This window comes from Callorhinchus milii, unplaced genomic scaffold (assembly GCF_018977255.1).
Source record: "Callorhinchus milii isolate IMCB2004 unplaced genomic scaffold, IMCB_Cmil_1.0 Scaffold6, whole genome shotgun sequence".
Taxonomy (NCBI): domain Eukaryota; kingdom Metazoa; phylum Chordata; class Chondrichthyes; order Chimaeriformes; family Callorhinchidae; genus Callorhinchus; species Callorhinchus milii.
In genome coordinates, this window is record NW_024704747.1 from 7,288,885 (window position 1) to 7,302,710 (window position 13,826).

At 41.5% G+C, this 13,826-nt stretch overlaps 1 protein-coding gene across 1 annotated transcript in view; it reads left to right on the forward strand.

Annotated features, from left to right (window-relative positions):
* Positions 1-9,818: 9,818 nt before the first annotated feature.
* Positions 9,819-13,826, forward strand: part of LOC103180418 (von Willebrand factor D and EGF domain-containing protein-like) — a 90,700-nt gene continuing 86,692 nt past the window's right edge. Inside the window, exon 1 of the mRNA XM_007896252.2 lies at positions 9,819-10,068. Coding sequence (XP_007894443.2) covers positions 9,966-10,068 — 103 coding nt within the window. The 5' untranslated portion in view covers positions 9,819-9,965. The remainder of the gene's footprint in view (positions 10,069-13,826) is intronic.

Below are 13,826 nucleotides of genomic sequence, written 5' to 3' on the forward strand. Positions count from 1 at the left end.
AGTGGAAAAAAAGGAGATAACATCCAAAATGTAAACAATAAATTGAGCAGGACCAGTGCTGGCGAGTGATCAATCTGATTGTTTGGCTAACAAATAGACATGTCATCAGATAAGGAAGTAAAAAAGGCTTAGATGACCATTTCCTTACTGTATGTTCTTCTTTAAGCCTCCAGGTTAGCAGCTGGTATTAAATTTGTGAATAATCTTCTTGCAGCTGCAAGTGGGGGTGGAGGCAGAGGGGCTTTGTTTTACTACACTGAAAAATAATAAACAGGATCAATGCATAAAACAGCATTTGCAGAAGATTTGCTTCTGCTGATTATGGTTTCCGAATGCTAATGCTCTGCATCGCATGAAATTTACAAAACAAAAGGTCAGAGAAGGAAATGAAAAATAACACCACCATTTTCCTTACTTTGACTTTTACATTTTGATGATATTGCAAATTCATCACATGGCAAAAATTTGCAACGCAAGTATGAATTGGGTATAAACAGAACAATTGTGAAACAGCGTAGAGAATACTGAGTAAGCCAAGCACTTCTCTCTTGAGCAAACTTCTTTTTTGAACAAGGTTAATTACATGCATTGAAGAATTGAATCCTTTTTATGTTTCTGACCCAAACATGTGGTGAACAGACAAAGAGCACACTGCAAAATGATAGGGTGAAGAGAGGTCACTACATCTGAGCAAAGATCACTGTAATTCCATCTGTTCTTCTCCTTGGAAAACATAACCAAGCGGTGCCACAGATCTGTATTTTTTTTTCCTTACGACGAGAAATGTTTTGCTCAGTCAAATCCTTATGTCATAAGGATAACTCATGTTTGGCAATTCGATTGTTTTCAATTTTATTCCCAAATCTTCCTATTCAAAAGTAGACAAGAGTTACAACAATAACAACAAAATTTGTTATGGTCACATTTGTATAGTGCCTTTCACGTCGGGAAGACGTAGTGAGAACTATTAATGTTATATGTTAAGATTTTTTGTTAATTACTCCCAATTGTTGTTATTTTATCCTCTTTCCCCAAAAATGAAATACAGCTAACGAATATAATGTACAGAATGTACAAACTGAAGTTAGAGACACCCTGAATGTATTCTGTTCACTGACAAGTACTGTACAGGTTCATGGTGGTGAAACGGGTTGAATGATTTTAAGTATGTCACTACTGTAAGAAAGTGGATAAGAAGTCTTTATTGCCAGAGTATAGATGTATAACAAATCAAGTGTGTTTGCTGCCCCACTATGAGGGAATGATTCTCAAATGTCATATTTGGATCTCGACATATAAACTTGCTATCCACATAATTATTTTCATTACTTATTAGTCAGGTTGACCAGCTCAACGCAGAAAGCCCCGAAACTGCCTTTTAATAGAACCTTTAATAGTTTCTATTTTTAATAGTTCTGACAAAAGATCATTGACCTGAAACGTTAACTCACTTTCCTCTCTTCATAGATGCTGCCTGACCTGCTGTGTGTTCCTAGACACTTCTGTTTTTATTTCAGATTTCCAGCATCTGCAGTATTTTGCCTTTTGCCTTCAAGTGGGATTCAGTTTCCATTGCAAACCTTCAGAGAACTTTAAAGCTCTTTGCATCCATTCTTCATGTGGGTGACCCACCCCACATTGGAGCATTCACTGTTTAACAGGAGATTTGTGTCCCATTGAGGGAAGCTTGTGGCATTCTTTCTTTGGTTTGTGATACACTACTGATTTTTTGTTGAGACAGAAGATATCATATCAGTTGTGAACTTGTTGCAGGAGTTGAAACAAAAAACTGCTTTCATTATTCATCTATTACACAAATACAGCAAGTGCTCCTGTGTACTATCCTCTTATCCTCCAAATGATTTTACAAAGCTGGAATTCTTTAATACTTTGAACTCCATCGCCATTCAAGTGCTGTGGTGTACAAGAAATTAATAATAATCGTTATATTTGACTTAGTGCTTATCACAACGACTCAAAGCGCTTCACAGAATATTGTGTAAAGTGAATTGACTGTATATTTTGTGGGAGAAACGGAGCAGCAAATTGCACACAGCAGCATCCCACAAACAGTCATGGATTGAGTGACCAAATTTATTTTTAAGGGATTATTTCCCACAGAAAGCGATCCGCCAATCACCTAACAACCGGGTTCCTACTTACTGCTAGGTAAACAGAGGCGCGTGGAGTAAGGATACTTGCCTTTAGTTTCGCCCTGCCAGGATGATGTTCAGCAGACAACTCGTTCTTTCTTCGAGTGCTCTTTATATCGTGGACTAGTGGAGTGTGGTGGTGGTCTTGGCAGTCTCAGCCCCTTTGGCTATTCACATGTGCCTGGTGTGCTGAGGTCAGTAGGTCAGAGCTCCAGATGTGTTTTACAGTTTGCCAGTGCACTCCTAACAGGCCTAACAGTCAGTACAGTACTAATCCACTTACATCCTGGGCAGTCATATCAGTACACTGTGTTCTGGTGTAAGTGAATGCGTAAAGTCCTCTTTCATCGTCCTCTCTAACAGTCCAATTCGCTGTGTCCTCAGATAAGCCATTCACTATCAATAAGAATACAGTATAAATATTTGTGTGGATTGTATTGCTGCAAAATGCCTTAACTACAGTGACATAAGTCAGAATGCAAGTTAACGAGTCTTGTTGACCTCTGTTACATATTTTGCGCAGTTTACTTACATGAATAACATAAATACACTAATTTAGAAGAATGAGTCTCTTTCAAAGTAGATTGTATTTGTTTAATTCTAAACAGAAGCAACTCACATTAATATTAACCATGACTCAATAACTCCAATGTCTCTTATGAAATTATAATATTCTCTAGCAATGAAACTTGTTGTATGAGCACAAAACTTGGTCACATATATGTTAATGATTTTGAAATCTATGACAACTATAATGATATTTGTTTTTTTCAAGACTGTACCATATAGAATTTGCTTTCCTGCAAGAATATTTGAAGAAAACAATAATCACTCTGGAAAATAAATGTTCACTGCAGTATTACATTGCTTTTCTCATTTGTACTGTTCACTGATAATGTTCAACAACAACAACAACAACAAGATTCCATTTATTGAGCGCCTTTCACGTCAGGAGGACGTCCCAAGGTTCAATCTTGTGCTCTGTATTGCTGATAATAACAATTATAATAATACTTGCATTTGATAAAGCACCTTATCACATCATCGAGGTGTCTCAAAGTCTTTGCGATTGATTTTTATAGTGTTCTGACATTATGTACTCACATTCATTCCTGCTTTCCATAATGCACACATGTTAAAAAATAATCTTGCAAAATAATAATAAAATAATAATACTTGCATTTGATATAACGCTTTATCACTTCTTCGAGACGTCTCAAAGCACTTCACAGAATATACTGTTAAGTGAATTAACCGTATATTTTGTGGGCGAAACGCAGAAGCCAATTGCACACAGCAGTGTACAACAGATTGAGTGACCAAATTATTATTATTTTAGTTATTTAGTTATTTATCAGAAGGGATTATTTATTACCTAACGCAGCGAGGCAGAGCGAGCGGCAAGGGGCCTGGCTGATGGTCTATCCATCACACACACACATACAACAAACAACAACTTGCATTTATAAAGCACCTCTCATTTGGGGTAGCGTCCCAGAGCTCTTGACAGTGATAGAGCACAATTCCAAGTCAGGGGGGAGGAGGAGGTGACCGTAGACACAGTCGAAAGGAAGGTCTTCAGATGTGACCTGAAAATTGGGATGGAAGGGGCAAGGCGGAGGCATAGAGGAAGAGTATTCCAGTGTTTCAGGGCATAGTGACTGAAAGTGTGGCCACCAATAGTGTTGCTAACACAGACTGTTGCTACACACAAGACAGTGATTGAATGCGATACAGAATGGTAGTGCCGAGTTAGTTGAGGTGGAGGTGGGGGGGAACAAGTGCAATGGGGATAACTCCACTGGGGACAGAGAATGAGGTAACACACAGGCAAAGAAAAACACACAAAAAAATTCATGTTACACAAGATAATCGGGGTAGGAGTAGGAGAAATTAAAGCTGGAGAACAAGGAGCGACAAAGATTGTGCACAGGACAGGAACCGGACTACTCGCGGGTCAACTGCAGTATTTAACCATCTTGACCATCCCTGTGGCCCTTTAAATGACACATGAGATGTTTCCTCTGATGTATTATAAATGATGGGGATAAATGTCTGCCTGCAATGGTTCTAAGCCTGGAATGGGTTGGAGGCCAATTGTGGTGTATATTAAAGTATCAACTTACGCCATGCTGATAAAAATTTGTTTAGAAAGCAGCAAGCTTGCACTGTCATCCTTTATATCATTTTAATCCGTGGCCAAATGAACCAATTTCCACATGGTGTTTGGACAAGTGATGGATTAGCAGGATGTTGCTTCTGACAGCTAAAGCCTATTGACAAGTGGATCAAAATACTTCACAAGTGTGCGGCAAGCATAATGTTTGTTTGGTCAAGTGTGCTCCCAAAGAGCCATCTCTTCTCAAAGCAGTGTCCCCAAACTAGGTTACCCACCAATGTGATTACAGACCAAACAGGAAAAACAAATAGTCATTAAAATTCAAGCCCTAGTTATGTTTTTCCTCGAACCATTTCTACGTTTAAAAACAAGGAAATGACTGAAATTTGTAGCAGGTGCAGACCACAATCTCGAATTGACCATTGATCTAAGTAACTGAAAATCTAAGTGCACCCTTGGGATTTCTTCCACAAATAGCTCACTTCATTTAGGACAAGAAAAACAAATTGTTTTATATAATGCCGTGGTGATTAGTAGATTTTGTTTAAAGACTGGAACCATTCTTGCTGTATTGCAAAAGCATAACATTTGCCAGATATTGTAAATGGTTTTTTAAACATCTGAAATTAATAAAAATAAACTAAAAATAGGCTATTTTTCAGGATTAAAATCAACATGTGCTTGTAATTAATTATTGTTTTAGTCTAGTATTGGGTAATGGGTGAATAATTACCAACTGCTCTCTCTCTAAAGTATATATGTGTATATGAACAATATTTTTTATTGGATTTATATGATCCTGATGTCTCTTAAATATCGCAAAGGAGTTATGTTTTGTGGATTCATATCGGTGGGAAATTATAAATTAAATAATCCTTGCATTTGATATAGAGCTTTATCACGTCATCAAAAAATCTCAAAGCACTTCAAAGGATTTACTGTAGTGACAGTAGCTGCACAGACATTCCACAGACTTGAGCAATGTGTGTTGAAGATTTTAAAATCAGAATATTTTGTGTAAAGTCAATATTGGACATTTTGCAGGGAAGCAAAAAAAGTGGCACATTTTGATTAAAGCTTATGACACATCATTTAGCTCTGTAGATCGTTTAATTTGTTTTAAGTTTGTTACAACAGGTGCCTTTGCCATGTGCTGCACAGACTGTGTTCTGTGTGGTCACCTTATTTGAGATGTTATGATGGTTATGATCGATTGTGGTTCCCGAAATATATGCTCAGGTTCTGACCAATAGAGCTGCCAAGTATTGGCCACAAAATATATAGTTAATTCACTTTGCAGTATATTCTGTGAAGCGCTTTGAGATGTCTCGAAGACGTGATCAGGTGCTATATCAAATGCAAAGATTATTTATTATTATTTGTTTATTATTACTGCAGGAGTACAAGCAAGAGGATTTGGCTTAAGGTTCTTTCTGTCAGAAGTTAGGTGTAGCCCAGCTACCCTGAGTTTATACAGAGATAACTGTTCAAGCCGATGTCTTACTTGATATACAAGAAAATTGTAATTGTCCTGGACAAGAGACAACTTTCTTCAGCTCAACGTGTGTAAAACTGAGGCCCTCCTGATTGGCTCGCGTCAGCGCTTCCCGCACCTCAGGCGCTGACACCATCAGCATTCAAGGCTGCACTCCACCTCTCAAAGCCAGTCAGGAACCTCGGGGTTCTGTTCGACCCTGAGCTGTCCTTTCTCCCTCATATCCGCGCCACAACTGGCACCGCCTTCCATCACCTCCGGAATGTCGCCAGACTACGGCACTACCTCACCCCTCACGCGGCTGAAAGTGCACCCTTCGGATTTCTTTATCACCTCAAGGCTGGACTATGGGAACTCTCTCCTCGTCGGCCTTCCCGCCACCTCCCTCCACATTGCAGGTCATTCAGAACTCTGCAGCTCATGTACTGTCCCGCACCAGGCTTCGGGACCACATCACTCCAACCCTCGCTCGCCTCCACTGGCTCCCCATCGCCCAGAGGATTGAGTTCAAGATCCTCATCCTCACCTACAAGGCCATTCACGGCCTTGCTCCCTCCTACCTCTCCAACCAACTATCCCCCTACTTACCTGCCCGTACCCTCCGTTCCTCTGGCTCCGGTCTGCTCCACATCCCCCGCCCCAACTGCCCTACCATTGGTGGCCGGGCCTTCAGCCTCTCAGCCCCGAGGCTCTGGAACTCTATCCCCAGTGCCTTCGCCGCCTCCTCACTTTCCTCCTTCAAGGCCGGTCTCAAGACCTTTCTCTTTGACCGAGCCTTCAGCTCCCCTCTCGACTCGCTACCCACTCCTCACTCCCTCCCTTCCCTCCCCTCACCATTTCCCCCCTGCTCGGATCCTGACCCAATTGTACAGCGCCTTGGGACGTCCTCCCGACGTGAAAGGCGCTCTATAAATGGAATCTTGTTGTTGTTGTTGTTACCAAAAACATACAGTCAAAAATCAGGCACCTTAGTTCTGAGACCTTTTAGCAGTTGCTAAAATGTTAGGAAACAAAAACACTTGATTTCAATTTTTATCTGGCATACTTGTCCATTCTCACCTCTCATTCTTTCCTTTACCTCATTACGCTGATTCCATTCCTTATTTAGTTATCTCTTCCTTTTTTGTTCTATATATTTTCATAGTAATAATATTAATTTTCATGCCCCACAATCTCAAATAAACCTTAGAATCCAGTGTTATTCAGTAATATGTTTTAACGGTATAGAGGCTCCCTTTTAAATTGGAGTCATAGGACTATTCAAAGACTTGATTCTATGCTACGCCAAGTGTGTGGATCTTGTCTAAGTTGTATTCCTTATGAAGGGATTCAGCACATGGCACAGGTTTGATACTGCTGCAAATGCACACTACCGTAAAACTCACTGATGCAAAAAAAGAAGAGGACCTTTGTCCTGCTCTAACCACAAAAGAGTCCTAAGAGCATTTGGGAGTGCTGTACATGTCACTGTGAAAGATGTGACTCTGTAGCCTACTGACACTGTGTGTGGCCAGGCGTCCCTGGTGCTAACAAGAAAATTGTCAGGAACAGTGCAGAAATTATACCTCGTTTTTAACATTCATAAAGTAGCACAAGTGAAGCAGTGCAGAACATGTAGATTTAACCCCAAGGGCTCATAATAATATAAAATTGGGCCAATGTTCTTTATTGCTTTATTTTTCTATTCAGTTCCATCTCTCTTTCTGTGACAGTTTCAAAAGTAAGTGCACTATGTAAGGATCACTACATACTATATTCTACACTCCTCACTTGATATACCCCCCCCACCCACTTTCTGCTATCCAAGTCTGGAAAGATTATTTTTCTATTTCTCATTGTCTCACTGACATGTCTTCAAGTTTCTAATTGATGGGTCAATTCTGGAAGTCCAGTACTGCATTTGAATCTGTGTTTTCTGTACTGGATTGAAATGTACGTTATGAATTACAGTAATTGTGCTGAAAATAGTTAATTTGATAAATGCAGAAACATCTGATCCAGGATGTTACAAAGTAGCAATGGTATAGAAGGATTCAGAAGATGTCATGAAAGGTTTATCAAAGTTGTTTCAGCTTTGTCATATCTTATCACTATTACTACACACACCTTATCATTTTAATATGTTTCTTACTATCATATATCTGGCTTTTATTTTCAGTGTTGGGGCAAATGGCAATTGATAATCATCTCCAACTTGTATAATCATAAGAATAATAATCCTTACATTCGATATAGTGCCTATTCACATTGAGAAAACACCTCAAAGCATTTCACAGGATATACTGTAAAGAATTTTCTATTCTGTAGGCAAATGTGACAGCCTATTTGCATACAGCCATGTCCCACAAATAGCCATAAAGTGAATACCCAATTTTACCCAGAGGCTTATTGGCCAGGATACCAGCAGAAACTCTTTTCTTTTTCCGAGTTGTATCCAAGGATTCTTAATGCCAACCTGAACAAGCATGGACAGGAATCTGTTTAATGTTTGACGTGAAGGATGGCACCTCCAATAATGCAGCAAACCCTCAGCACTGCACTGGATTTTAAGTCTTATAATAATAAATAATAATTCTTGTATTTGATATAGTGCCTTATCATCTCTTCGAGATGTCTCAAAGTGCTTCACAGAATATACTGTAAAGTGAATTGACTGTATATCTTATGGGCGAAATGCAGCAGCCAATTGCATACAGTAGTTTTACACAAACAGTCGTGGATTGAGTGACAAAATTATTATTATTTATTTTGAAGGGATTATTACCCATGGAAAAGCGATCCACCAATTGATTAACAACCGGGTTCCTACTTACTGCTAGGTAAACAGAGACGTGTGGAGTAAGAAACGTTGCCCAAAACATTTTGCCCTGCCAAGAATCGAACCCAGGTCCTCTCGATGGCAAGATGACTGCGCTAACCACTGAGCTATAAGACTCCACAAATGACTATGAGTTCAAAGTTCTACAGGGATCCAAAGAGCTATTAGAGCATCTGGTTGAGGAGGGAGGTATGCAACTGGGGCTTGAACCCACAGCCTTCTGACTCACATGCTAGAGAAGTGTATTAGTTAGCTACCAACTGAGTCAGGCAGACACACCATTGGTGATGATTTGTTCAAAAGTGACACATGGGTGCCAACAATCTATCTCTTGAATTTCCATGTGTAGGTGGGATGCATGGAATTCACAGTTTGGTTTGGATACTCTTGGATAAGCATGGCGATGAGTTTTCGCAAGTGTCAGACACCCAGCTGACCAAAAAAAAACGTGACCAGTTGATTTAGGGACTAACAATGATCTTATATGCTACAAAGTTTAAAGGCCAAGGCACTGGACTCTTGTAAGACGCAGTTTTATGCCATAATGAGATGCTAAGAGTTGATAATCTAGAAGGATAAATTCAAATGGGTCGAAGGGGATTCTTTATCTGAATCTCTGGGGATCCAAAGAGCTATTAGAGCATCTGGTTGAGGAGGGAGGTATGCAATTAAATTCTGAATGAGATTCATTGCACAACTTCCCAAACCCTGGGTCTTAAGACAAGCTCACTCTAAAGAGGTAGGACAGTAGTAGGAAGCAAATGCTGTTTTATAGCTCTTGGCAAAGCTAGACCAGATGCCAGCCTTTGCTATTCTACCTGAGCTGCTCTTTAACAAGAAGCTGCTCTTTAACTCTGTTTCCCCTGCACAGTGAAGTGTTTTAATGAGAGAGAATCAGAACTATAACAATACAGGGTTAATAGAGGAAACTGGTGTCGTTTTCAGTAGTTGAAGGCAGTCAAGTGTTATTCAACTACACAACTGATAGGGAAGATCACTCTGGTCTGAACACACACACACACATACACACACACACATATTATACACATACACACACACACATACACACACACACACACGTTGTTCCTTGTCATGGAAATGCTAATGTGGGAATGTTTGTGAGCCCTCTGCAGGATTATTGCGATCTGACACAAGCCTTGGGGTGAGGGTGTGGGAATTGCTTGGGACAAGACTGAGAGTGAGTGAGTGTGTGAGTGAGTGACTGAGTGAGTGTGTGAGTGAGTGAGTGAGTGTGTGTGTGTTTGCTGACTTTCTGCTGCTTTTTGATGGGCTTGAATCAGCCAGGAGAGAGCTGTTCCTGGGAAATTCCTGGAATTTAAGTAGGAAACGAAAGCAGTGAAGCTGTCCAGTCTATTCATCATGGATCTCCTCTGGTTCCTGCTGCCCCTCGTCTCATCCAGTCCCTGTTACTTCTTTGGGATGTCTCTGCTGCTCAGTGTGGACACATCATCTGCACAGTTTGGTAAGATCAACTTCTGTCCTAGACGAATGTTCCTCTTGTACAAGTTTATTTATTTGTTTGTTTTGTTTAAACAAAAACACACACACACACACACAGACACACACACTAAGTTTGGCAGCTGTAATTTTTTTTCACAGGCAGACACCACTGTGTGGGAATAAGGTTATCACTTAAGTTTTGTGTTGTTAATAATATTGGGTTCCACCCCCACCAAAAAAAAGTGCCTGAAGCTGTCCTGATAGGAGAGTTGGAAGCTGTGCATTTCTGTGGGTCTGTGTGTTGTGACTTTTTGTCACATTAGTGTTTTTTTTTGTCTCTGAGCACTTTTTTGGGAGCACAAATGTTATGGTGTTTAGTTGGTGTGTGTTTGGTGGTGGTGGGGGGGGGGGGGTGTAGGGGGTCAGCCAACTGAATAGGGGGGAAAAGTTGAAAAGGCATAAAAAGGTTAAAGAGTAAAGTGTATGTGGGGTTTTTCAATATAAAAAGGTCCATCTGAAAGGTGTTCCATTTCAATGGGGGAAGGGGTGGGTAGGGGGGGCATTGCCAGCTGCCTTTCATCAGGTAGTTTTATTTTTTGTTTTTTGATTTTATTGCCAGTGGAGCAGTTTTCTAGATTTCTACACTGACCAGAACCTAAAGCAAAGGCTTCGCTTTGTAATGTGAGGACATGAAGTGACTATGATATCATCCCCCCCCCCCCCCCCCCACACACACACACACACACACTACCCACAAAAAAAGGTGTTTGTTTTAGGAAAGGATGTGGCTGGTGTCAATTTCAGAAAATTGAGAAAATTTACAAAAGTACCAGCAGTGAGTCAGAGGTTATAACCAGCGCTCTGGGGCGCTAGCCTGTGTGGGGGGTGCTGCACAAATGCAAGTTGTTGTTTCTGTTGTTGTTGTCCTCCCCTGCACTCTTGTTCATTAAATAAATCTAGCACAAATGTCACACGCCGCTATTTTGCGTGCTGCCTTCATCTAAAAGACTTTTGAACATCCAAATCAACCCAATTCAGTTGAAAGAACTGTAGGACTTTCGAATTACAGTGATGTATTTGTTGCTGAAACTTTCCATGTTGCTGTAATATTCCGTGTGTCCTGGGACTCAGTAAGGAACAAGGTACAGTAGTAGAGACCTTTTTTTTTACACACAAGCGCTAACTTTTTTTTCAAAAGAGATATTGTGGGCCGGGCAAGATGGCTTACCTCTGATATTATTCTAATTCAGATTTGTTTTGAACTTATAATTTAAATGTGAATTATTAATAGCATACTCTCTGCTGAGCAGCAATCTACTGTAAACATCTTCAGCCAAGAAGCTACGCATAATTCACCTCTGTCTGCAGAAATGGAGATATGCAGCCAGTGTCACTTGTGAAGAGATGTTTATCATATTCGCTGCTGGTTTGACATATCTTGTTGATACACACAGCAGGACATCATAAAACATGTGTAATACTTGGCCTACGGAAGAAAGCCAATTGTTTCTTTTCATGATTTGCGTTCAAAATACAGTTAATCCACTTTACCCTATATTCTGTGAAGCTCTTTGAGATGTCTCAATGACATGATAAGGCATTATATCAAATGCAAGGATTATTACTATTGTTATTAATAATTTAAAAAAACTCAAAATATTTGCCTTAATGATTCTCATACATAATCTATGAAGAGGCATACACAGCTATCAACCCATTTAGCAAAGAATATGGTTTAAGATACTACCATTTTTAATGGGATTTCTTAATAGGGAAATCAGAAAAATGTCACATTGACTTGTGGGAATTCTGCTCTGATACAATCTACTTTCAGAGTGGAGTTCCCGTGGGTCAGCATGACATACTTTTAGTTATTGAAAGGAGTCCCCACTCGATTTCCTTATGAAATAATACCATTAATAATGGCACATGCTAGACCTCTGTCATCTACTAAAAACACTGTACTTTCCCATGCTTAACAGAACACTAACGATTTACATTCAATAACACCTTTCATGTCAGGAGGATGTTTCAAATCCTCCACACACGGCTGATTGGAAACTTGAGCTGGGAGATGGGAGTGTGGGAGGGAGGGAGGGAGGGGGGGGTCTAAGAGAAGCGGAAAATAATGGGGAAGACAATTTGTAGGGTAAGCTACCTGCAACTACAACACCAGAGTTGTACATATTTTAGTGTTTTATCTTCCGAAGTACAGCACAATGATCCATGTGCAGACAGGAAAGATTTGAAATTAGCTGAGGAAGTAGGTTTTCTGTTACTGATTTTCAGCTTCAAAAGATTTGGGCAACAAAGTAAGCGGTCACTTATGGTAGCTATTGGATGAGTAGATGTCTCAAATATCAGGTCACCAATAGGTGATTGCTTTGTTTTTCAATGTTTATTTTCTGATTGTTTATCACTTGGAGAGGACTGGCGAGCAGTAAGGTGATGGGAGGATAGTAAGAGTAAGTAACTCTCTCCTCGCCGGCCTTCCCGGCACCTCCCTCCACAAGCTGCAGGTCATCCAGAACTCTGCAGCTCGTGTACTGTCCCGCACCAGGCTTCGGGACCACATCACTCCCACCCTCGCTCGCCTCCACTGGCTCCCCATCCCCCAGAGGATCGATTTCAAGATCCTCATCCTCACCTACAAGGCCATTCACGGCCTTGCTCCCTCCTACCTCTCCGACCTACTATCCCCCTACCTACCTGCCCGTACCCTCCGTTCCTCTGGCTTCGGTCTGCTCCACACCCCGCGCCCCAACCGCCCTACCATCGGTGGCCGGGCCTTCAGCCTCTCAGCCCCTAGGCTTTGGAACTCTATCCCCCAGTGCCTTCGCCGCCTCCTCGCTTTCCTCCTTCAAGGCCGATCTCAAGACCTTTCTCTTTGACCGAGCCTTCGGCTCCCCTCTCGACTGTCTACCCCCTCCTCGCTCCCTCCCTTCCCTCACCCTGACCATTTCCCCCCTGCTCGGGTCCTGACCCAACTGTACAGCGCCTTGGGACGTCCTCCTGACGTGAAAAGCGCTCTATAAATGGAATCTTGTTGTTGTTGTTGTTGTAAGAGCTGAGAGAAGTAGCAATAACAGTGAGGAAAGATAGTGATTTTTTGGGAGGTCAGCTAGGTGTCTGATACATGCGGAAAACCATCACCATGCTTAAGAGTACCCAAGCTTAGGGTTCCATGCATCCCATCTACATGTGGAAATTCCAGAGATAGATTTTTGGAATGCGCACTCTCTCTCTGGAGGGACACATCCTGCTTCTCCAATTCCGGAAAGTATTAGGCACAGATTGGCAAGAGCCAAGGCTTGGGGAGCCCAGAGTGTGCGTTGGGATACTGTTGGAGTCTAACCAGCTAAAACCGCATAGCTAGTCATTGTTGTTACTGTCTGGCAAGCTTTCCCGCTGCTTGTGCAGCTAGAACCACCCTACCGAATTAGGTCTTTGGTTTACAGGGTTAACAGGAGCTGAGTGGGACAACTCCCTGCCCCCAGTGACTGGTCTGCCCTTCCAGGTCTGATGAGCCAGGCTGGTTGTGCTGTCATCAGCAATGCCCTGGAATACTGTGGACCCACCTGGCTCAGGAACTGGACTATCGAGATGCCACAGAGTTCTGGCTCGATTCCGACATTCTGCTGCCGGGCATGTCACCCATTTCAGCTTTGAGGCAATTCCGCTTACCTCCCCCCAACGAGGATAGCCACCCGTTCTTTGTTCGACATAGGTCAAGCGTGGGTTTGATCCCTCACTAGGTGGATGGTAGGTACAAGGAACTCC